The sequence below is a fragment of the Thermobia domestica genome, chromosome 13 (genome assembly GCF_964235325.1).
Source record: "Thermobia domestica chromosome 13, izTheDome1.hap1.1, whole genome shotgun sequence".
In the NCBI taxonomy this organism is placed as follows: Eukaryota; Metazoa; Arthropoda; class Insecta; order Zygentoma; family Lepismatidae; genus Thermobia; species Thermobia domestica.
The window spans coordinates 156,684,320-156,710,733 of NC_137466.1; the positions used below are offsets into that span (position 1 = coordinate 156,684,320).

The following is a 26,414-nucleotide window of genomic DNA, read 5'->3' on the forward strand; positions in this document are numbered from 1 at the left end:
TTACATTTTGTCGTTTATTAAATTAAGGAAAAGTTAATAATGCCAATAAGATTTTGATTTTTATACTTTTTAGAGAATGTAAACGTACACTTACCGAGTTAATGAATCGTTTTAAAATAACGCAATCTCTATATTCATATAAAGAAGTCATGGCTGACCGATACTCAACTGCTAGGTCAAATTTCAGCGTTTTTCAATACTTGACTTGAAAAGGAAAAAAAAAAAAAAAAAGAGGTGAAAAGACAAGAAAAAAAAGTAGGGGTTGCAATTTTTGGACTCCCAAACTATGCTATACGTGTGTCACACTGAGAAAAAAATGTAGGTGGCGTACTTAAAAAGATAGGTTGCATGCGTAATTCCTGTAGTTTTTGGACAACGTACAGCAGACGTATAACTGAAAACGCATGTTTTGTAATACTTTCTGTATAAGTGTTCCATCTATACGTACTTTCCGTATGAAACAATGTAGGCGGTCAGGATCTCACATACAAATGGGCGTATATAACATATAGCTGACGAAGGTGATAAAAGTATATGCATGTGATATACGGAAAACTGTTAGATGTCAGACATCCTTCAACGGCATGATGTAACACCTAAGGACAGTGCCTATGTAGCATACGGATAACGTATGCTCCGTACTGATTTCTATAGTAAGCAAGAGGATACCGTATATTTGTACAATATACCGCTGTCCGGAGAACGGATTTTTCTCCGTGCAGAAGTCTTATGGGACGGTTATGACCGTTCATCTGTCTGTCTCTCCGCCCGTCTGTCTGTCGACAGATATCGGAGCAAAATCGGTAAGAAATATTAAGAAGTTTTTTTTTCAATGGATTCAGTGTATCAAGAACAAGTTCCGTATCCGCCGTTAATCCTCAATACAAACCAGAAGTGATACAAATAAACAATATCCGGCTTCAACAATGACCATAGAATCTCCATAGAAAAAATGTTGAGAAGCGATTTTTTGCAATTGATTTAGTGTCCAAAGAATAGGTTCTATTCCCTCTGTTAACCGTCTATTCAACCGTGATATTTTTGACATATTAGCCACATTACATACTATATAGCTTATGATATAATGCTAGAACTTTTGGTAAATATACGATCGGCGTTTCAAAAATTATAACGCATACGCAAACGCAACCCGGTATACGCTTATTCTTTCGCAAATTTAAGGTGAGGATACGCTGGATTATATCAACATTATGGGGGTATACGCCGCATACTCCCGGATATGTATCCCATTACATTTCTGTAGACAGCATTATTCTACTTTGGTTAGTTGATTGGTTTGGAGTATAGTATATCTTTTCAGCACAAAGACTATGTGAGGCTTGGGCCTAGAGCTTAACATGGAATACGAACCACATTAATTCCCACCGGGAATCGAACACGGGTCTTCAGTTCGCTAACCATAAAGATATGAGGGAGCTTTTTACTCTTACTAGAAAGAAACATGACAAGAAGTCCTTATCTTTATATTCTCAAGGGAATATATAAATATAGTAAGAATATAAGCAGTGATGTAATGCTAGAATTTTTGGTGAGTATACGCTCGACTATTTTCAAAAGTGTAACCCACTCCCCGTATACACTCGTTCTTTTGTAAACTTTAGCTGAGTATACGCTAATTATAAAAATATTAGGTAGGCATATATGCCCCATTATGTTCCTGAATATAACAGTAATAATGAGTGAATGTCTGAATACCTTATTTTACAGAGAAAAATATGGTACGCCTATTCTAATAAGCCATTGCTAAAATCTATCATGACTGAATCACCCTATTTCCTTCCGCTGTATACTCCCTTGTGAAACATCTGAAGATCACGCGGCTTTCGTGCTTTCCCCAATTATGGTTTTTCCACAACTTTTCGTTTGACTCCGTTACAAAAAAAAAAAAACTCTTTTTTTCTGTTTGATAACCATGAGAGCTCTCTTGTGGCTCATCATTCCTTTGTGAGTCTTCTTGTCTGGTTTGTACAGAACAAAGTTTGCGTGCAAAGACCCTTCTTTCAATAAAATAAAATTAAAAAATACCCTCACTCACCTTCTTCCAAACATTGTGCATGAATTTATATACATATAGCTACATAGGATAGTAGTAACCCTTCTTCCTCCTGTCAGAGTTGGTGGATCCTTTCCAATAAGGCATACCACACACACACACACACACAAAATATAAAATAAAATGGACGATGCAATATGAAAAGCGTTATAGTGTTTGCACGTTGCTGATATTCATCTATAAATCAATCGCAGCAAACAAGATGGCACTGCCAACACCCGGTGTAACTTTTTTGAAGAAGAAGAGGAAGGAAAAACTCGGAAGAATCACTCATCATTGTTCCCTTGACATGGAACAAACTGAATTTCTAAGAGGAGTCCTTTTTTTAATTTTTTACTCTTTTACACAGCGCTTTAAAATCAGGGGAAAAAAAGAAAGTGAAAAAAAAAAGAAACATAATATGCTGATTTGTAGTTTCTCGAATTTCTCCCCCGTTTTTTCTTTTTTTTTTTCTTTCTTTAAACATCAACTTCCTTTTTTCTGCACGAAGTGGTGGATTCCTTCTTTCAGAGCATGTATCCTTGATTCACTTAGTACCCAGTAAGATTGGATCATGGTTACAACAAGGGAACTAATTTCCATTCGAAACTCCCCCCTCCCCCCTTCTTTCTCACCTATGAAGGGCACATACAGTATTGATATATAGGAGGATTCACCTTTCGCATGGCACGCGAACACACTTCATAGCATATAATATCAGCAACGCTGTTTAACTTAACGAGTTTTCACGTAAATCGTCAGTAAAAGAAAATGTACTCGGATCGAAAGTAATACAAGTACTGTATACAGAATTGGATTCGTTAAAAGAATCAAGATTACATTCGGAAAAATTTTATTTTTCTCCTGATTAATAAATTCATCGTACTATTATAAGTGTCCGACCTCATAATAGTGGAAAAAGAAAACATTTTATTAGAAAATTATAATAAAATTTTGAAATCACATTTTCTTTCTCAGGGAATAAAATTTAATTCTCATTTTGTTAAAATAAGACTTTGTCTATAAGTAAGGTTATTATTTATTTATTTATTAAGAAAGTGACTAAGCGTTAAGCACTAATCAAAAAGTTGATTACTGTGCTTCATTCCTTGATACATATAATTCAGTATTACCAGTTGTCTCAATGGTACTTGAACTAAATATCCTATTTAAAAAACTTTTAATATTTGTAATTTTATTATTTTTGATATTTAATTAAACAAACCCTCTTGTTTGCGGGAAAATTTTCTATCAATTTATCTAATGAATGAAATAGATTATTTTCTCTGGACTTTGTATGTGCAAATACAACATGCAGTTTTTAAAATCATTTGGATGGGCCGTGGTGGCTGTCTTAGTGGTAGAGCGTTCACCTTTTGTGAATGGGATCCTTGGTTCAATCCCAGCTCGCGCTCAAGTGAGCTTTGTAGTGGTCAAACACCTTGTGCGTGGTTTTTCTTGGGCCTCTCCCAGTTTCTTCATTCCGTCATTTACATTCATTTCTCATTATCACCGTCTCCTTTAGCCTAGCCGGCATAATCGTGGGATGTAAAACTTAAAAGGCCTTATGCAGAGTCGTTTTGACGTATGATTAGCGTCATACTAAAGGCCTGACTATTGCAGGAAACGTATGTTAGTCGAACTCTTTAGTATGGCACTAATCACGCACGCGTCAGAACGACTCTGTATAAGGCCCAAAGATTTGAAATCATTTTAAAATTTTCTAATTGGAAGTTAGAAGTTAAATACAGAAGTGGGAACTTAGCTTGCGCAGTTATTTCATTCTATAATGTTATTAGAGTAGAACTAAAAGATGTTAAAAGATCAGACACATACCACTCCAGAGATCACATTGAGCTGAATAAAGTTATATGAGTGCCAGTGTACATTCTCATGCATCTGGTTGAATTTTAGTTTTCGAGAAAAATAATTGTTTTAAACATAAATGCTGATGCCGTACGATAACTAAGTAGCCAATTAAAATGAAACTGATTTTCAACATCCTGTATGGTAAATGAGATATAATTCAAAATTATAACTCAAAATTTTTAAATTTTTATTCAACTGCAGTTATTGTGCAAAGACGATATATATATATATATATATATATATATATATATATATATATATATATATATATATATATATATATATATATATATATAACGCATTTTTGATAGCTCTGAAGGGGGTTTGTTACCAATAATGATTAATTACTAGTTTTTTTTGTTCTTCTGCAACAGATTGTCTATTTATTTACGTACTGTTATATGTAAAAACAAGCATTGTTAACTCGCAGATTGCATCTATTGTTACTTGTGTTTTCCTAACAGTGGCACACATTCTCCTAACAATAGCACACATTCTTCTAACAGTGGCACATTATCCTAACAGTGGCACACATTTTTCTAACAGTGACACAATTCTCCTAACAGTGGCACACATTTTTCAAACAGTGGCACACATTCTCCTAATAGTGGTACACATTCTTCTAACAGTAGTACACATTCTTCTAATAGTGACACAAATTCTTCTAACAGTAGCACACATTCTTCTAACAGTGGCACACATTATCCTAACACTGACATACATAGTACATGTGAATAGAATCAGATCGCACATTTATGTTTAAGAACGGAAAAATTTTCCTAAATATTTTTTTTCTGCAAACCCCCTTACATTACTAGTTACATTGCAATTCAAATTAAGATTTAAGCTTAACTTATAAATCATAGGCAACGGATATCATAAGGTATAGAACTAGATAGAGAAGAGAAACTATATTTAACATAGACATTTCTTTACTTGAAGTATGTTATTTGAAATTCTGTTTTAAAATAAAGATAATTCTAAAAAGAGCTCTCTCTTAATTTGTTTTTAGAACAAGATAGGATTTACTCACCTGCCCAGCCAATAGAAAGGGCCGCACGTTTGATTCCTCAACCTTATTGGCTGATTGGACATACTTGAGCCAACTACCGTACTCAGTGGCGTCTAAGAACCCCCGGATCCCACTACAGGCTACGGTCACCTGCAAAATACAAAATGACCGGAAAAAAATAGCCACTCACCATAAAGTTGGCTGATATTTAGTAAGTTAATCAAAACAAGATGTTACAAAAAAATGTTTAAAAATAGAATTACTGTATATGGTGAGTTACTTTGCTATTATTAGGTCTATTTTTTTACAATAATACATTATATTAATTAGTTTTTGTGAGCTATTTACTAAGTAAACGTAGATAATGCTTAACAACAAGTGTGAGTAGTAATTTTTCATAAATATTAAAATAAACACAATATTCTTGGTGTATATGTATCTTCGGCCTTCGTTTAACAAGCACCTCCAAGTTTTTTTTTTTTTTTTTGTTACTCTTCTTTGTGCAAATATACTATTATTTTGGCAAATATGTCTACCTATCCTGATAAACTTTTGCTGAGGGTTTTAATTGCCAAGAATATTTTTAATTATATTCCTGTTACGGTTAAAAAGGGTCGTTTAATTCATAAAAAATAACAAAGTTTATTTAATTCATTACACTTATTTTTAAATAGTAACTTTGCGGTGTTCCCTCAAATTGTCATTAAACGCCAGTCAGCCAATTTTGAAAGGACTATATAATAAATAGGGCCGATTTCATCTTTGTAACTTCAGGGAGAAATATTACCAAGTAATCTGTATAGGTTGTATGTGCTCATTGCACTGGTGGTTTATTCTGCAACTTCTTATATGCGGGTTAATGGAATATTAAATTTTATCAGTTCCGGTTTTTGTAGCATTCATTTAAATATCAACTTACACAAATAAAGTAGAATTAATTTATTTTGCAAATTATTATTGAAAAATATCAATAACGATGAGAATATGTGACATTTGTGAAAAACATGTTCAAATATGTTCAAACATGTTCAAATATGTGTACTCAAATTTAATGTTATTTTATAAACAATGAACTGTGTAATTGTAAATTCCTTTCATGATATGTATGAATGTACATCTATGAAGAATGTTTAGTGCAAAATTTCAGGAAAGTACAAGATTTTTCTAGCTTATAGTTACATTAATTGCTGTTTATAGAAAATTAATTTTATTTTCAGAGTGGCGCATCAACGTAAAGAAGTTTATTATTGATACTGATAAAAAAAAATAGAGCTTTCTTTATGTGTTACGCATTATTTAAAATTGATAATTTAATAATGAAAGCGAAATAACATGAAAAAATACATATTTTCTAACTGAAGTACATAAACGTATCGGTAAAATTCTCAATTTATTATTTTATTTCTCTCTTTTTAAAAAATTCAAATATAGTTTCTCTTTTCTTACTAGTACACCAACTAATTTTTCTCTAAATACCACTTCTACACATACTTTACCTGATCTCGCTGGATGTTTGACTAATTTATCAGATTAACATTAAACGCTATGAATTTTCTACAATCAAATATACAGTATAATTTAGACAGCTGGAAAAAAATATTCAATTAACTTTCTGATATGGACAATTATTTAAATTTAATCTTATAGCTATTATAAACATCAATTAGAACCTTTACATAAATCCATGGGTCTCAACCTGGAGAAAGAGAGAACTGAAAATAATGATAATTTCACAGAGTGACCAGGAAAAATTCTTTCCTTCCCTTCCCTTGGTTGTTTTAATTTAGAGTTCTTGGGTTCGAATTCTGATGTGGTCGACCATATGGCTATGATATTGATTTTTCTTCAGAGTTCAGGCTTATTTGACGAATGCTGGGACGGTAAAATATGTACTCCATATATAGGCTCTAGCTGACTTCCAACTGCATTTTACCCCCTGTTTTACTGACAATAGTTTGCGATGTCAAATGAGTTTACAGTTGTACTAATATTATTATTAATAATAATACAATAAACTAGGGCAGGTAACTCGATAGTAGAGTGTTCACTTCTGTGGTAGAGGAATCCCTGGTTCGATCCCACGCTATGTGAGTTTGTGATTGACAACATTGCGTCTGAAGGTTTTCTCGGAGTTCTCCCATTTTTTCATTTTACTCTCTCATCTACCAATCCATTGATCATCCATTTCCTTAACCTTACAAGGCATAATTGTGAGACGTAAAAGTGAAATATTTAATTTCATTTCATTTTTACATGGTAAACGCAAGTAAAACCAGGTGGCACAGTCACAATGTATACCACGATAAAGTGTTTGGTTTGTTACAATGTACACAACGTGAAAATTGAAGTTCCGTATTTTTGTATTTCTTCTCACTTTCCATTCCCTACTCACGAACTTTAGCAAAATGAACGAATATTTGAAAGTAGAAAAACATTTAATTCTTTAGTTTTGTTGAGAAATGAAGTATAAAGCCATTTAGTTTCATTTTAGCGTAGAAAGGAAGTACAAAGCCATTTAGTTTCATTTTAGTGTAGAAAGGAAGTACAAAGCCATTTAGTTTCATTTTAGCGTAGAAAGGAAGTACAAAGCCATTTAGTTTAATTTTAGGGTAGAAATGAATTACAAAGCCATTTAGTTTCATTTTAGCATAGAAAGGAAGTACAAAGTCATTTAGTTTCATTTTAGCGTAGAAAGGAAGTACAAAGCCATTTAGTTTCAGTTTACGTAGAAAGGAGTACAAAGCCATTTAGTTTCATTTTAGCGTAGAAAGGAAGTACAAAGCCATTTAGTTTCATTTTAGCGTAGAAAGGAAGTACAAAGCCATTTAGTTTCATTTTAGCGTAGAAAGGAATTACAAAGCCATTTAGTTTCATTTTAGCGTAGAAAGGAAGTACAAAGTCATTTCATGAACAGATCAGTAATTGTCATCCCAAGCAATAGACTAATTGATAATGCCAACAGCTCCGCTGGTAGTCTATAAAGCAAGGATGATATCTATAATTGCTTCCATAGGAATGTATGAAGAGTCGATTTTTGATCGCTCATATCTTGGGACCAACTGGATAAATCACGACCATAAACGAACTTGGTTCTTTACTTTTCGCTCTCTACATTCTGGACAAGCTTGATGATTTACCAAGTGAGTCTTGAGATTTTGCGCCTTCTGGACGGATACGCGGATAAAAAGACTAAATATACAAAGAAGCTTCTGGTGAATCCAGCTCCTTGGACAGATTCTTTGGAATTCGATGTTGATTTCGTGTTTTAGAAAACGTTCTCAACATAGGGGGGTCTATGGTGCTAAACATATTCATATTTAACTGTTCCTCTCCCTTATTCCAATTTGGCAGTGCGAGCAAAAGTTACAAATAAAAAGGGGATAGACAGGAAAATATATGTCTTTAGACACACACGCACACACTTACGTATATACAGAGTTGACACTTTTCTCGCGTATGAAGAATGTCCATTAGGAAGTTCCCCCGTGTTCTTCCGTGAAAGGAAGGGAATAGTAGTGTGATGAAGAGCGCTGAGTCCATTAGACGCCTGTCACTAAGATATGGACAGATAGGCTCTCTTACATGCGGATGAAAAATACAAGGAGAAGGGATGGAATTGGGAGTTTTAGAATCAGGGTTGCCAGACAGATTGTAATGTTCAATTTGAAGTCGATAACTAATCTGATCAAACGAAAACGAACTCAATGAAGAATATTACTACGTGACGCAAACAACATTGTGACACAAATACTAGAATGATGGAGTAACGTCAGTAACGAAACGAAAAATGTCTTTACATTATTGGGAATCGAAATTAGCACTCTTTATAAAGCGTGTCAGGTACCAGAGGCTTACCCACGCGGGGGATTCACCGGGTCCGAATCCCTCCCCAAAAAAACTTGTAACTTGATATATATTTATACCCTTTCTCAATAAAAAATAAGATAGCAGATAAATGTTAAGCAGATAAATTATTGATGTAGCCTAAGGATTTGAGATTACAATTCAATAAACTGTACTCTTCTTATAAAAACAACCTAGTTTCATCAATAGTTCACAATTACTTATCATGTCTTCAGGTGCAAACTAACACCAGTTCAATACTACATAGATTACTCCTTGTATTATTTGATCTCCCCCAAACTTCGGACCCATCCTAACAAAAATTTCTGGGTGTGCGACTGCAGTGATTTATTAAAATTTGAAAAAAATATAAATAACAAACACAGCATCCACCCAGCAAATGAGATATCGTACTTACGTTTTCTCACCAGTTCAAGATCACCAATAGTAATTTTTATTTTCTGATTTTCCTTGTGTCACTAAGCTGAATTGATTATGAATTATGATCAGTTTAAGTGGTCATAGATACACTAATGTGATCTTTTAAAATACTTATATAGGTCACTTATAATATTTTAATGAAACTCTAAAGATTCTCGCAACTGAGTCTACAGCGCTTGCTCTCGAAGTGTGAGAGAACTTCAATCGAGTTCTTCGGGTTTGAAAGGATGAAAAATCATATTTCCATTAATATGCTTAAGACCTAATTAAATACCCCATGTTTTATCAAAATGGTGATTTATTACACTGTATATAAATGTAATATTACTTAAATTATTTTATTTTAAAATATTAAAATATATAACAAAATATTTGATTTTCACAAAGTAAAGAGATATTAGATCTTAAAAAGAAGTCAAGAAAATCAAACTGTGAAAATCCACGTCCATATCAAAGAATATTCCCCATATAAATTAATGTGGGTCAAAAACAAAAATGGTGAAGGGGCAAGGTGGTTTACTGGTGGAGCGCTCACCTCTGGTGCATGGTTTGATTCCAACTCGCGCCAAAAGGCCTTCTTGGTTGATAAACACCGTGTGCATATAATAGATTTTCTCGCGGTTATCCCGTTCCCTTCTACTTTCTTCATACCACATTTCGTTCATATTATCAGCATCGTCTCCCTCATCCTAGGTGCATAAGCGAGGGATGCAAATCTTTTTTAAAGAAAATTGCGGAGATATTCAATACCCTTAACCTAATGAGCAAACTTTAAAAAAAATATCTTACCATATACAATTTTATTTCAGTTATACGACAAAAAGAGCCTATGTTCCGGCAACCCTTGTTTGAGAACAAGTGAAGGCAGAGGAGTTACTGATGATGATGATGAGAAAGCTCCATCCGACAAACGGAGAGGAATGGCTGAGAGAGATTCTCGGCTGAGTGAACATCATCTGTAGATGCTGGAGCATCACTCTAGCAGTGTGCGCATCACTAGCCAACCAGAACCCCGCCCCCTTTGATCCACACCACAAAAAGCCCAATGGATGGGCAACGATAAATGCTTTTAACGCTGTTGAGGGAGTCGTCTTCAGAGCCACACATCTCCCACTATATAAATGTAGAATGGTTAAAAAAAAAAAAAAAAAAAAAAAAAGACGTGAAACTCCCATTTGTATCCGGCGACTTGGCTATAATAGGTGGTAATTAGGAAGTCAGGGAGATTTGGCGTGTTATTGGATGCTTACTTCACGAGAAGGAGGAGAGGAAAGAATAGGCGGGGAAAAAGAGGAGAGGAGAAGAACCTTCTGGGTACACTCAGAGAGAATGAAGAGACAAAAGAAAAATTGGGATAATTTCTTCTCTCTTTCGGAGTTTTCAGTAATGTTTGAGGTTAATTTTTCTTCCTTCATTTGTTTCTTTTTGATTTGGCTCTGAGATCTGATAGGAAGAAAGACTTGTCTCATGATGTCACGTGATGTTTCAAGGTGACTAAAAGGTTAAAAATGAATCACTTTTCATTTGAGTATTTCTCCACCTTCCGACGAATCACGCCCAATCCAATGCAGATGTTTGTTGTCTTATTCGTTAGCAAGCTACAACAGTAGCAACACAAATAACGAAAAAAATACCTACGGATGTATTAATTTATCTATTGGCAAAGTTTCGATACAATAAACTATGTGTAAAACTATTTTACATTAGAAACAAGTAGCATAAAAAAAAATGGAATTTGGAAGGAAATCAGCCAAGGCCTATACTATTCAAGCATTCATCTGGTGAGACTAAAATGATTAAATGAAATGAAATGATAGCTTTAGTTTTACGTCCCACGTTTATTCCCTTCGCCACAAATTCACATGGGCTGGGATAGAACCAAGACAGAGAACCAGAATGAGCGGTCAACCACTAAATCATCGGGGAGCTTTAAGTTCAGTCAGGATGGTAAGGTGCGAGAAACAGACGCGGGGATTCTCTATTGCCAAGTATGGACGCTAATCACTTACCTATTTCCGTCATAATAACAACAAGTTTTTTCTGTATTTCTATAATTCTCCATTTATTTTTTTACCAGGGGTAAGTCCCTGACATCTTACGGCACTCAGGCCCAAAGTTTTTTTCAAGAATCTACCTAATTCGTCACGTAATCCAAAGCCACAAACCTCGTAGTTCAAACTCGCTTTCAATTTTAATTTAATTATAATCCGAAATTTCTGAATGAAATGTGTTTAAAATCTAATTTAATATTTGCTAATCTTTTTATTTCAACTTACCCAGTTACTTCAAAACGAATACGAAATTTTAACAGTTTTAAATCAGTTACGAAATGTGACCTTCTCTTACTATCAATCGAGAGCAGTGACACCATGTGACGAAACTCTACTCTGAACGACATTGTTTCTGCTTTGTGGGCGAGATTAGATGTACATCAAAGTTGCACCACCTGAGCGTGACGTAAGATCACGTGGTATTATCATGGGGCAAAGGTGGAATAAAACGAGCCCTAAGGGGCTTCTAAACCCCTTCGCTCACTGACGCCCGCTCAGCTGTTTCGTAACGCTAGTAAATCACTTTTTTTCTGAATCAATAAAGTTGTGTGTGCAAAGTGGACTAATTACCATGTGATATTACGTCACGACCAGATGGTGCCACTTCAATGTAAATTGTGCTTTTTGTAAGTTGTTTATTATATAAATATGAAGATGGCGGGAATGAGCTACCAGTTGCGGCGTCCTTGCGGCTGGTAAGAACTAGGTGCATATTTTACAGCGATACAGAGAGTGCTTTTATCCGGTATTCTATTCTACAGTACAGTAAACTAATAATCTATTTCATCTCCTTCCTAAGCTAACTTCACCAAGTTTGGCAACTAAGATGATACAATTGTCATTTTTGTAAAATGTTATTCATTAAATAAATCTTTCTTCTGAAACTTTATTACTCGATAATATTTAGAAATTCCTAGTATTTTGGAATCTTAAAGTATTTATAAAATTGTTTTTTTTTTCTTTTTTCCGAGTACGTAGTTTTATTTATTTTTCTTAAGATTTCTCTAAGCTAACTATTTTTTTAATATATATATATATATAAAATTTTATTGAATAAATGTAAGACTTCGAAGAATGTCTGTCAAAAATGCTGAAAGTAAGCAAATCAACAAAACGTTATCAAATAAACTAATAACCGTTTCCAACTTTTTTCTCAAATACCAGAAATTTCGGTGCGTAGCTTGTAACGGTATAATTACCAGGCACCCAAATTTGCCTTAATTCCAAATTCACGTCAGTTTCTCCTCAATATGTAGCAGTATACAGTAACTTTAAATAGTAATACAATGAAATCTAATCTAACATTCAATATTTCTGTCTTTAAATCTAATGACACAGTGTTCTTATTATAACAATCAATAGTGGAATTACATATTATACACATGACATGTATGTTTGAGACCGCATGAAGACCAATTTATATGAAGCTGTGGGAAGAGCTTGAGAACTAAGGGCTGTGAAAAACACGTTTCTACGTCTAAAATTGTAAGACATGCGTCAGAATGTTAAAACGCATGTGACGGCTGATTAATTAGAAGAAGATTGTTCCGTGTACAATCACATCACACATACACGCTTATTATTTACGGTTGATGTGCTGTTATTGGTTTCATTCCAGTTTTACAATTTGAAGCAGGATTCTTTGTTTATAAAATACAAGTATATCTATCTCACAACAGATGACTTAGCTTGTATTGTATTCCAGATTGCTAAAATTTACGCTTTTGAGACTACTTAGTTTTAGATAACCTCAAAATGGCATATTCATCTAATTGCTGGTAAACTTATATATATTTCCACTCCCCCCTTTTCCTTCAAACTACAAATAAAAATCCAAAAATTTACAAAGGTCTATTTTGTTCACCCTCAGAATTTACGAGGGTATATCTGCAATCAATTTTTATTACCACAAGAGTACAATATTTTTATTCGTATCATTTTTTAATATACTGACTGCTTTTCAAAGAACCTGGTTCACCGCTGCACAAGCTTTCCAATACCTTCTTTAAAAAAAAAAGGAAAAAGAAAAAAGTCGAGCAGCAAGCCACGAATGCACCGTTTAAGTGGACCAAACAGATGGTAATCCGACGGAACGAGATCGGAACTATATGCAGGATGCTTCAACACCTCGAAACGCAGTGTCTGAAGAGTTTGAGCAGTGTGGGTGGTGATATGTGGACACGCATTGTTATGCAACACAAGAACGCCTTCCGACAATCGACCTCTGCTTTTGTTACGAATTGTAGGCTTCAACTTGCTTACCAGCATATCACTATACCTTTTACTGTTTATTGTTGACCCTGTTCCAGGTAATGTTCCAAGATTGGCCCTTTGTGAGTCCCAAAACACTGTGAGCAACACTTTCCCTGCAGAAGGTTGACTCTTGAATTTCTTCCTAACGGGAGATAGGGACGCTGCCATTGCATGCTCTCGCGTTTGCTCTCTGATTCAAAGTTATGAGTCCACATCTGAGAAACGCTTCACCTTCATTAGCATAACGGTCCAGTACGTGCTGACAGATTCTCACACAGCTGCAGGATCTGAGCATCAATAACAATGTTGTTTACCAACACAATGGATCTCCCGCCCACTTCTCACTTCCTGTTTGTGAGCGCCTGAACGTACGTTTCTCTGGTCGGTGGATAGGACGTGAGTCCTCAAATGGACTAGCCCCTTATCCTTGGCCGCCTCCAAATCCGGATCTTATGACAGCAGAAAATGCCCTATGGAGTATAATAAAATCACACGTCAAGAAGAAGCAAGATGTGGAAAATGATGATCTGCGAGCAAGTGTGCTTGAAGCCTTCCAGCGTGTGACGCCGTAACTACTAAAGTGAATGAGTAGGAGGATGTGGAGGCGCATCAAGTCATGCATGGATAATGGAGGTGTACATACGAACGTTTTGGAAAAATAACTGCAGGTATTATTAATGTACGGATAAAATAAGTGCCGGTGTAAAGGGACTTTCTGGCCACCCTATTAGTCCTGTTGTCTTCTAATGGTGATGAATATATTCCTAAGAGTTAAGCCATACTACTTGTAGTGGAAAAAAAAAAAAAAAGAAAGAAAGAAAGAGAAAACACTGGAAAAGATATTTAATAAATTTTATTTAATTTCATTTTTAGACAGTTGGTTGCCCAAATTTACTTATTTAACATTTTTCAGATGTGGTTTACGTGTCTCATTTGTACGGGAATCATTTAACTATCACCAACAATAACAACAAATCCTAAAATACTATCCCGGTACTCGTCTGGCAGAACTAAAGAAAAACAGTGGAAAATATCAATCAAGATTATCTGCTTCTGGATACAAGGGCGTCATTTGGGGAGGGTATATGCCACCCTGAGCTTGAGAGACATATACTTTCTAATAAATTGTAAACTAATATATTAACAAAAAACATGAAACCTAATATCGATAGACAATATTGCTTCTCCCCCCCCCCTCCTCTGACAAAACCTGAAATGACTCTACTAACTACATTCCTACCTGGAACCCCCCGATAACGAAGAAAGGTCAGTAACTATTAGACGACGTTCGCCATCGTTCAATATCTATTTATAGACATCTGAAAGTATTCTCTATGCTTTGGAATCAAAATATTATAAGAAAGTTATGATAAATTGCAAGTACTCTTAAAGCCTGTTACATAAACTCAACACTGTGTACACGTTTTAAGTTCACCGATTGCTGTGGTTAAATAGCTTATTTAGACAGGAAAATCAGTCCTCACGGTCTAAATATAGCATATGGAAGCCGCCGGTCAGGAACAGGTTTAAGTGTTCTGACGGGGCGAAGGAGGGAAAACAACTTCATCAAGTTTATTTTGTTATTGAAGTGGTGTACTCTACTGCATATTTGATTTCGCATTACAAATTTAATTTAATCTTCTAGCTACGAGAAGTGGAAAAGATCTCACCCTCACACGAAAAGTGAATCAAGGAAACTGCCCATTCTGTGTACGACTACAATATTAGATCTACTGTACTGACTTGTGAAAATTAAATTATAATAGCACAACAAATATAGAATAAAGAACATTTAAATGTATTATTGTAACATGCAAAATATTTATTAGTATTAGAACTACTTCTTCCTTTTGCTTTATACCGTTCCACTAGTTACTGACAACTTCTCAAGTGTGATTTCGGTAAGTACAATGGAAGTGTGAATTTTACAGCAAAATTCATTTTTTAAAAACAAAATCCTTTTTCAGAATTGCTATGCTATAACGATTTTTGGCTGTTGTAAACATTGGAAATTAATTAAGTTCGTTTCACGTACAACAGATGGCAGCAATTGTCAAGTTCCCTATCACCATTTCCGCTGCACTTCTGCTGCCCTCTTGTATTGCTCACGCGAGGGACGGGAAACAAGCAACAAACAGATATATAGCAAACAAAAGAGAAAAGGAATTCCGCTATATAGCATAAAATGAGGAATTCGTAAATATTTACACGAAAGTTTTACAAATAGCAATTAACAATTTCTAGTACCAAAAATGTATTGCACACACATACACACATACGAAAAAATAAGACAAAATTATTTGCTTTTTAAAAAAATCTACTGATAACCAGGGGCGGATCCAGGACCGACTTCTGGGGGGGGGGGCGGTAGGTTGTCATACTGCTACTTTTAAGGGCTCCAAACTTTGGGATGGGTTTTATTTATATATATAAAATAAGACAGTTTCCTCTTCTGGGGGGGGGGGGGGCGATCGCCCCGATCGCCCCCCTCTGGATCCGCCCCTGCTGATAACTAAACATCGCTAGCTGGAAAAGAAGTGTCATAGAGTCCACCCATTTTGTTTTCGAGGGAAAACGTTCATAAGGAAACTAATTACAATATTTTCCCCCATAGAAATTACATATTTGTTCTTTCTTCTAAAACGAACATAGACTAAATATGGAAAGTCATTACATATATTAGTATTCACACTAAATGAGGGAAAGTAATTTATCTTATTCACTATGTTCTACGTCAATTCTGAAGACGATTATTCTGACTGATTTTGCTGACCTCTTTCCGGTTCACACAATTCATTATAAAACTTGGTTTACTAATAATCCTTGGAAGTTCTGGTTTTTAAATGCAATGGAAATTAGTTTGGTCTAAATACTGAATTAGTAACTATTGAACATATTTGTTACTTTGTTCATATGTAATAGTACTCTTATTTAACAAAAAGAAATACTTACACTTAAAGGTATTAATAATTTCATGCCTATTACTTTGTACAGCAGAAGCCTATTTTTCATAGGATTACCATAAAGCAGATTTTTTAAAAGGATATTTTTAGATTTCATAAAAAATATAGGGTAGCTATTACTCGACAAATCTCTTTATGACATACGCGTAGTGAGAAAAATATAATTTATACAATTAATCTTTTACAATATCGATTACGAACTCTTCTATCCCTTTCCTTTCCTTCTACCTCAAACGAGGTTTTTTTTCCGCTTACAGGTCAATGTGTTGAATTTCCTTGGAGACTGACATTGCAACAATATTACTATTAGCAATTATTTATGTAACAACGTACATAGACCCTTACATATATCACGAATCTTGAAGTTAAAACAGTTGTTTGTGTTCTCAAGAAAACGGTACATTTTCCTAATTATCCTAAACACTCTCCTGAACAAATTTTACGACCCGAAAAACCGAACATGAGGTAAAACAAAAGCCATCTAGCAACCCTATATTTAGATTGATTAACACATCCTAATATTTGACATGAGACATTCCAGTGCGTTATTTCTTAGTTTTATCGCGGTAAAGGTATCGCCTGGATTAAAAATAGAATCCTATTCATCCATTACCCCAGGGATGCAAATAACCACTCGCCCGGGGAGAGTGGTTCATCGGTGTGGGCGAGTTTTTAATATCACTAAGGTAGGAGGATGTGGGCTAGTACCTTTTTTCTTGGACTAGTAAAATTTTGTTGCTCTCTGCATTACCACAAATAAGCCCGGTACGTAACGAATATTTGGATAATTCAACTTGAAGTATTCGACATAGGTGTATAGATGCCGCTAATGTTCAAATACAGTAGACTATCTATAATCCGTCAATGTGCTAATCCACCCCGTCCAGTAATTCACCGTTTTCTGGTCGGCTACTTCAGTTTGCAAACACCTTGTTATGCAACCACCTTATTTATCGAGATTATTGGAACTTATCCCAAATTGTATTCCATGTTTACATACATTTTAGTTCAATTTATTTTCTTGTTTTATCTGTTATTTTGTAATAAAAATGCGTACACGTACTATAGCCTACCTATATAGTAGTTTGTTATTTAAATGTGTATCTGTCTATAATCCGGCGAGGAGAGCGCGGTGGCTTAATGGTAGGGTGCTTACTTATGGTGTGTGGAATCCCTGGTTCGATCCCCGGCGAAGTAAGTTTGTGGTAGGCAACATCGGGTCCGCGGACTTTTCGTGGTTCTCCCGTTTCCTCCCATATTCTCATTCCACCATTTCTTCTATTATCATTCATTTGCCTTAATCATCGTCTCCTTTAGCCTAAAGGGCATAATCGTGGGACGTTAAACTGGAAGATTTCATTTCATTAGAAATTAGCTTGAAAGCTTGGAAAACAATTTAATTTCTTACTTTTGAATTGAATTAACTTATTTTTTCTTCCCCACCATTTTAATTAGTTAAACTAATTTATTTCCAGTGTTGTTAATTTAGGGCCATTTTTCTTTTGATCAGAAGGACAGAAATATAAGGGTGTCCGCAGCAGCGAGCAAGAGGAGGCAATTGCCCCTGCCTGGATTTTCGAAAGGGATTCAGTTCTTCGAAATATATATCAAAACATATTAGAATTGCTTACTCACTCACTACAGAATTTAATACATTTACTGTAATTAATAAAGTTAAGCAATGCACGTCAATCTATAATAAGTATTATGTCTGTGTAATCACGACTTCGTATTCAAGATCTCTTGCCCTTCCTTGAAAAAAAAAAAATCCTGAAGGCATTTTTGGACGGATATAGTTAAAAATACGTTGTTTCATTAGATTCAGTGTCCTCAACTTAGTATGAAAATTTCAGTGAGAAATTTATCCAAAAGTGGGCATTGATATCGGCTGTGGTTCTTCGTTAATTTGGTGAGCACTTCTGTAATTTGGGCACATGTGTTAGTCCACGTACATATTACTAGTACAACTGATACTCAGGAATTGGTAACTTGTACAAAATAGATGACAGGTTTCATTGTAAGACCAGAACGGGAGAGACCACGAATCCATAGATTCTACTTGTTATTGATCAGAAAATGGAGTAATTGTGTTAAGGGACCCCCTGGCAACTCAGTAGATGGAAACCTCAAATTTTTTCTTCTCTTACTTTTTTCTCTCCTTTTTGGTTGGTGTCAAGTCACAAAAGACGTTACATCCGTGTGGCTACCCCGAGAACGTTCTTTTTTTTTCTTCTCTCTCTCACTTCAACACCCACGATATTGTTAACCATGCCATCGGAAGGATCAATGCAAGAGCTCACAGCAGGTAAATAGCTCTGAAAGAACAACGTGTGATGCTGATCAACAGTGTCTTTCATCTTTTTTCTCTCTTCTTTTTTTTCTTTCTTTAACGTAGAAGTGTTACCAACTCACTTCAGTAATTAATTTCCTTTTTTAAAAAAATAAACAATTACAAAAAGATGAAGAAAACGTCACAGATAAGATATATATTTGTCGTTCAGAGTACTAGGGCTTCAAGTCCAATCGCTCCAGTTGTAGGAAAACAAACATAAAGTTTATACGGTAAAAAAAAAAAAAAAAAAAATAGTTCTGGGAGTTCCAAGAAGGGGCAATCTCTCCTTTTCCCCCTTTAATGACACACATGGATTCTTGCCACTTGCGATATCAGTACAGCTATAGTATTGCCAAAATGTCTTGATCCGTGGCAAAAATGCGAACTAAAGCTCACACCCACGCGTTGAGCCAATAAGAGCTCAGCTGTTGCGAAACGAGAGAGCCTTGCACCCGTCTGAATGGAATTCCTTCAGCCGATATCAGTGCTTGGAATGGAAGACTAGGTGTCAAGTAAATGTGGTATATCTGTAAAATTGTGTTGCACTAATGTTTACATTGAAAATGTAAATGCACGGTATATAGGGATGTACTTGAGAAGCCTATTGGAAAGAAAACATTGGGTGGAACAACAATATAAAGCGAGATCTTTGGGAGGTAGGAACAATCCCAAATGAATTTGCGTGGTAGATGATTTCATCCAAACGGTGAACTTTTGTAATTTCAGCAAATATCCTCTGCACTTACCTCTCAATTCGTTTTAGTCCTATTAGTCCAATCCGACACAGAAATTGCGAGGACAATTAGAAACGTCCATTCTATTTTATTTATTTAAGTGACAGTTACTTTGTGAAAATGGAATTTTCATCTGTATATATATATATATATATATATATATATATATATATATATATATATATATATATATATATATATATATAATTGATAGTAAAAATTGATTTTATTAAATTAATATATAATAATGCAACTTCATTTTGATACAGCAAGAAATGTAATTAAACTTAAAGTAAAACCATGTAATTAAAATTCACTGATTTCTAAGAGAGAAAACACACTGAGAAAAATCCGTTATCTGCACAGTGGTATATTGTACAAATATACGGAATCCTTATGTTTACTACCGAAATCTATACGGATCATATTATCTATATACTCCAGACGTACTGCCTTTTTCCCACTTAGATGTTACATTATGCTGCTGAAGGACGTCTGAGATCCGTATATTACATACGTATCCGTATGTTACATACGTCAGCTATATGTTACATCCATCCATCTGTATGTGAGATTCTGACCGCCTATATACAGTTCTGTCATACGAAAAACTACGTTTATTCGGAACAGTTATCTATACGGAAAATACGTACAAAACATACGTTTTCAGTTATACATTTGCTGCAAGATGTTACTTAGGGTTGTACGTTAAGGTTAGTTTAAAGGGACAAGTTTTGCCGCTAGACGGCACTACAGTCTTCGTATCTCTCTCATGTATTTTTTACCTTTCAAATTTCAACCTAGAGATTTCAAATTCTTAGAAAAGGAACTTGATAACCTATCGAAGACAACAAACCCTGCCGATTTTTTATTTAGAATTTTCTTCGTTGTTGAAATGGATTAATTGTTGAAAGGGATATTCAAACCTTTAACAATATAACTCTTTAAACAATGAAGAGAATTCTAAATAAGAAATCGGCACGGATTGCTGCCTTCGATATTTTATGAACTTCCTTCTCCAAAAATTTGAAGTCTCTCGGTTGAAATTTGTAAGAGAAATTGTAAATTTTCGTGAAACGTAAAAAATACATGAGAGAGATACGAAGACTGTAGTGACATCTATTGGCAAAACTTGTCTCTTTACACCAACCTTAAGTCCAAAAATAAGAGGATTTACGCATGTAACTTACGTTTTTACGTACGCCACGTTTTTTTTTCTCAGTGCAGAAAAATAATTCATTACATAAATCGATAGAGTAAAAAAAAATAAATAAAGCTAGCCGAAGATGATGTTTCACGCCGTTAGACTAATGACTTCATACGTATTTGATACTTTGTACATAATACAAAGAATTTTGTTGCCGTTAGTAAAATTTTATGGTAGATGGCCCTACTGAGGATGACCAGGTGTGATAGATCTTTTGGAAACAGCAGATCGGTAGCCGCGTAAATAGAAAGAAGATTCCATCCTTTCTTGCATGCAAGCAACGCATTTTCACTCACATATTGTCAACCTCTCTTTCTGTCTCTTTCTTTTTTCTATATATATATACATAGATTTTTTAATCCTCGATACTCTATGATAACACAGAGGGTGTGAAAAGCCGCCCTTATCCCTTTTATATTTCTTTTTTTCTGGGTTTCTTTCACTGGTGAGGTGACATCTCTATCAGTGGCAGAAGCTTGAGTTGGATGTTCCGATCCATTGTTGAGCATCAGCCCGTAAAAAATCTCCTTTTGAAAGAGGTGCGAAACCCATCGCCCTTCTATTACAGGACAAGCAACTGGCGGAGACAAACTGTCAATAGGATTGCCCCCGCGACATCAAAAGATCTGGGTTAAACTTAGCGTTGGCTACGATAATAACTAGATTAGTGGCGTATTAAGTCTATCCAAGGGGAACACACAACCAACTGACATCATCCGAAAGAAGGAAAAGGAAGGTAAGAAAAAAAAATAATAAGGGATTTTTCGCTATCTATCTACCTATCCTACACTTTCTCTTGTATTCGCTGTTATGTATTGTGTGGGGGGGAAGAGGGCATAATATAACGAGAGCAAAGTCTACACAGCCGGTTTCTTAACAATTATTAGAACGCACCAGCTTCTAGGACAAAAGGTGACAGTTTCTCAATCGCATGAAAAATACATTTTCCAGAAAGAAAAAAAATGAAAAAGACGACAGTTTGATGTCTTAACGAAAAAGAACCACCCTCTTTTTGACAACATTCTTCGGAGTGCATGTTGTCCTGCTAAAAATTACAATAAATTGTTTATTTTTGGTCGACTAGTTTCAGTGACAGCAGAAAGAATGTTTTTCAGGGATAGAATGAAATGTGTTAGGCAGCTAGGTAGCATTGCGATCAACAATACTCCATTGATATTTTTGCTGCAAAAATGTTAACTCAGCAACGACAAGAGAGGACTAGAAACTATCAATGCTAACTAACCATATAATAGCAATAGCAGTTTACGGCTTATGACTCCTCACATTTCAACCTATCATGTATAGGACAACATTCCGTAGTTTAGTTATTGGGTGTTCTGCATATATCATTAAATCGTACTGTAGAAGCAAACACAAACATATTCGTCCAGTAGAAATATGTTAAGTTCTGCAGTTTATAGACTCCCTTAAGAGGCCCTATCACTGCGAAATTAAAATGCCGCTAATTTTACAGTAATTGTGTGATATCTTCCAATAGATTAAAGATAATCGAAAAGTGGAATAAGACCTCCCTAGACAATATTATGTTACGTGATATACCGTTATCACGACTCACTTATCTGCTTTCGATTTCCAACCATTTAGAAAATCGGCATTTATTTTCGCGTTTCTAAATAACTGCAAACGGAAAGCTACTAGGTGACTCGTGATAACGGTAACTCATGCAAAATAACATTGTCTAGGGAGGTCTTGTTCCACTTTTCAATTATCTTTTATCTATTTCAAGATATCACGTAATTACTGTAAAATTAGCGGTATTTTAATTTCGCAGTGATAGAGCCTCTTAAAAGGTATTATACGATGTTCTTGTTTCTTTTTATAAATAATGTACCTTGACCTTCTCATTTCCAGTGCAGGGGAGCACGGTGGCTTAATGGTAGAACGCTTGCACATTGGTGTGTAGGGCCCATGGTTCGATCTCGGCTAAGGAAGTTTGTTGTGGACAATATCGTGTCTGCAGGTTTTCTCGGGGTCATTCCACCAACTCTTCTATCATCATTTACTTGCCTTAATCATCATCTCCCTTAGCATAAAGGGCATAATCGTGGGGAGTTAAACCGAAAGATTTTTTTTTCAAGAGAGAATGGACTATACTAGACACCTTCAGCTGATATATTATATATCAAAGTTAAAATAACGGTATTAAGAAAAAAAACTGGTAAAAAGAAAAAAGAAAACATACTAAACTTATATTTATGAATGAATCTATATTGGTATTTGGAACGGTTAGTTTTATATATCCTTTCATACCAAAAGTATGTGGTATGTGAGAATTTAACCTCAGCAATATTTTTTTTTAGTTTAACCAAAAAAAAACCTTCTAACCTCAAAAACACTTTTAATCTCGAAAAAAATTTTAACAGCAAAATTTTTCTACGTTTGAACTTAAAAATTTCAATTTTTTTTTCTATTTAACCCCCAAAACGTTAAATCCTATTAACATAAAAAATTCAAATTTTTTATCTTTTAAACCCATTTTTTTACCTTTTAACCTCAGCGCATATTTCCATGTATGGGATATGGATATTCACCGTTAAAGTCGCCGTTAACCTCAAAGATGTTAACGGGTTGAATTCATTAACGTAACTTAGTTAAGATATTCGCTCTAGCTGTCCATTGCAGAAAGTAGAATTAAAAAGACACACACACACTTTCGTTTAAAAGAGTTGTCGTGTGTAACAAGACACAGATGGGTGGATATACGTATTAACATTATAATATAAGGATCATTAGTGTGATCATGAGAAAAAAAAACACACATTTTAGTTATTCTAACTGGACTTATGTAGAGGCACTAATACAGCTTTGAATAAATACGAAGACGGAAAAGAGACCTTTTTTAAAAAAATAAAAATAAAAATAAAATTACTTACGATACAACAGTTGTTGAGGCTGTCTTATCTTGGAAAGGTATCTGTTTTTATTGGGAAAGTTATATTCGTCAAGAATATTCTGTCTCGTCTGGTGAACACCCTGTTTTCGGATATGGTCATTGTGGGCAAAGCACTAGTTAAACCAAGTTTTTCTGTTGTTCACTAGCTAATTGATACAGCGTTTATGTATGGCTTCTGAGACAGTGACACGGGATATTGCATTGAGTTCAGGTCTATGCCATTCAATTTACTGAAAGTGATTCAGAAGTGCCATATCTTTTGTTGGACATAATTACTAACATAAGATAGCACTTCTTTGTCTTCTTTTACCGAGGGTAACAGCTTGTCCTGTTCAGTTTTCGTAAATATAATTCTATAGTGAATGACATTGCCTTAGACGTGAACAAAATCATAGTTTCTAGGCTGTTGCTATGATCACTGTCCTCCAGTGGGGTTGAGAGTTGATATGTCTTCCCACTGCAAAAATAAGTCTTCTGTCTTGTTTTCTTCTCAAATTAAATTAGGTGTATGTTCGCGAAACCTGAATAACTATAGTATTTTTTTTAAATCTAAGATCCCATGTGTTATAAAACTAAGTTAATTTGAACTTTCTAAAACTATACTCTGTAGTCCACAAAGAACATAGGTGGTCAATCAACTTTTAGCTGAGTGAGGTACGGTAAGCACATTAGGATAAATTGCAGTCACTTATGGCCTTCTAGACCGGAATTCACTACATTGTGCTTCAAATAAATTCCCAAGACCACCTTTCTAGATGATGAATATTAACTAAAAGTTTTAAGTGGTTGTCTTATCTACTATAGTGTCAAATAAGCACTCCCCGTTTCGCCATCGACCCCCCCCCTATCTATCTATCTATACACTAACTACTTGCGAAACTGCAGCAATGTCTTATAGAGTGGAGTTTTGCCGCATGATGCCACTACTGTCGATTGATAGCAAATGAAAGATTATTTATCAGATTTTGTAAAGGGAGAAGGATTAGTAAGGCAAGTGAATGAAGATGGAAGAATTAGTAGAATGAGAATGTGGGAGGAAACGGGAGTATCCCGAGAAAACTCACGGACCCGAAAACTTACTTGACCGAGGATTGAACCATGGACTTCACGCACCAGAGGTAGGCATCTTACCAGTGAGCTACTGTGTCCCCCTAGGTGAGTTGAAAACAAAAAGATTAACGACAATAAGTTAGTTTTAAAGACTAACTTCATTCAGGAGTTTTCTATTATTGTAGTTTTGCATCCATTGAACTATTGAATTCTTAAATGAATCAGTAGTTATTAATGCAAATCACAAAGAATATATAGGTCGGGTTGCTCCTGAGACGAGACGAGACAAGACAAGGTCATTCCAATACAAACAGTTACACTTTCCGAGATCTCTTTCTATTCATTTTATCTTATATTTAGGGACATTATCGACATTATAACAAATAAGGGAATGAGGGATGACGTCCCACGGCAAGCACACGATATGGGGAAGGAGTTAGGAAGAAAAGAATGAAAAAGGAAGGAAGCGGCTTGGGACCTGCATACTAGGTACCATCCCGTCATTCGCCTGGTATGAATGAGGAAAATCCAGGAAAATGGCTGCCCTGAAAAAGCTGTTACACCTTTTCAGCTGAGTGTCTCCACTGTGTATCACTTTCTAGTAGGTACCCTAGTCATAGAGACCGTCAGGAGTCAAAGGCTCGCCCTTTGTGTGTGTGTGTGTGTGTGTGTGTGTGTGTGTGTGTGTGTGTGTGTGTGTGTGTGTGTGTGTGTGTGTGTGTGTGTGTGTGTGTGTGTGTGTGTGTGTGTGTACGTTAATAGTGATGCAGGCTGCCGAAAGCGGCGATAAATTTGGGATAGGCGCCTAAGTACATAATAACTGCGTAATTGTCAAGTAATAGCTTATAATATATTTAATACAGACAATAAAACTTTGATGAAGCATATATATATTTTCAGGACCCTCCAGCCAAATCCATTAGTTTGATAAACAATATGGTGTTTTTGCGTCTATCATATTTTATAGCGCTACAATTTTTTTTTTAAAAAATAAAATAAAGTAAAAAATAATATATTAAAAAGTTTCCTAGAAACAGAAATAAAGTAAAGAAAAGAGAGAGAGAGAGAAAAGAGGAGGTAAAGACAGATAAGTCAAAAAGTCGAGTGCGTAATTCCTAGGGAAAGAGAGAGAGGAGAATTTGTTATGATTGATGTCCAAATTAGCGTCAACAGATGCTGCATTTGGTCTTGAAGTAGAAGAAAAGAAGACAGAGAGAAAAAGAGAGAGAAGGAAAAAAGGACGGATGGATGATTGAGGAAGGAAAAGAGAGAGTAAAAAAAAGCAACGAAACTCAGGAGGAAAATAAAACGAGATGAGGCAGAAAAACTAAAGTTTAGGAAGAGAGAAGCATAGGTAGGGATACATTCCGTTTTTTTTTTTTTTTTTTTTTTTTTTATCCTACCATTCTTCTTGGTTTCGCTACGTATATATGATCGAATTTTCCGATCTATTGCAGATTTTCTTTCCCCCTCGGCAGACGAGGCTCGCTCTTTCTTTTTTCGCGACTCTCTCGCTCTCTGTTTAATGGATTGCCTTGCGTCCGAGGAAGGGATTGAACACACTTCGCTGGTTTCTATCTAAAGCGCATGCAGACCAAATCTATTACTAACCCGTCCTTTCACCACCAATGAAAAAAAAAAAGTGTTCAGAAAAAATGGAGAGATCATTCCCACACTGTTGTTTTCATTATT

At 35.2% G+C, this 26,414-nt stretch overlaps 1 protein-coding gene across 4 annotated transcripts in view; it reads right to left on the bottom strand.

Annotated features, from left to right (window-relative positions):
* Window positions 1-26,414, bottom strand: part of LOC145668667 (transcription factor hamlet-like) — a 582,644-nt gene that overhangs the window by 87,893 nt on the left and 468,337 nt on the right. For 2 of the 4 annotated variants that reach the window (XM_081736722.1, XM_081736723.1), the window contains exon 3: window positions 4,956-5,084. The exons of the other annotated variants lie outside the window; for them this stretch is intronic. In XM_081736722.1, coding sequence (XP_081592848.1) covers window positions 4,956-5,084 — 129 coding nt within the window. The remainder of the gene's footprint in view (window positions 1-4,955; window positions 5,085-26,414) is intronic. 4 annotated transcript variants of the gene reach the window in all.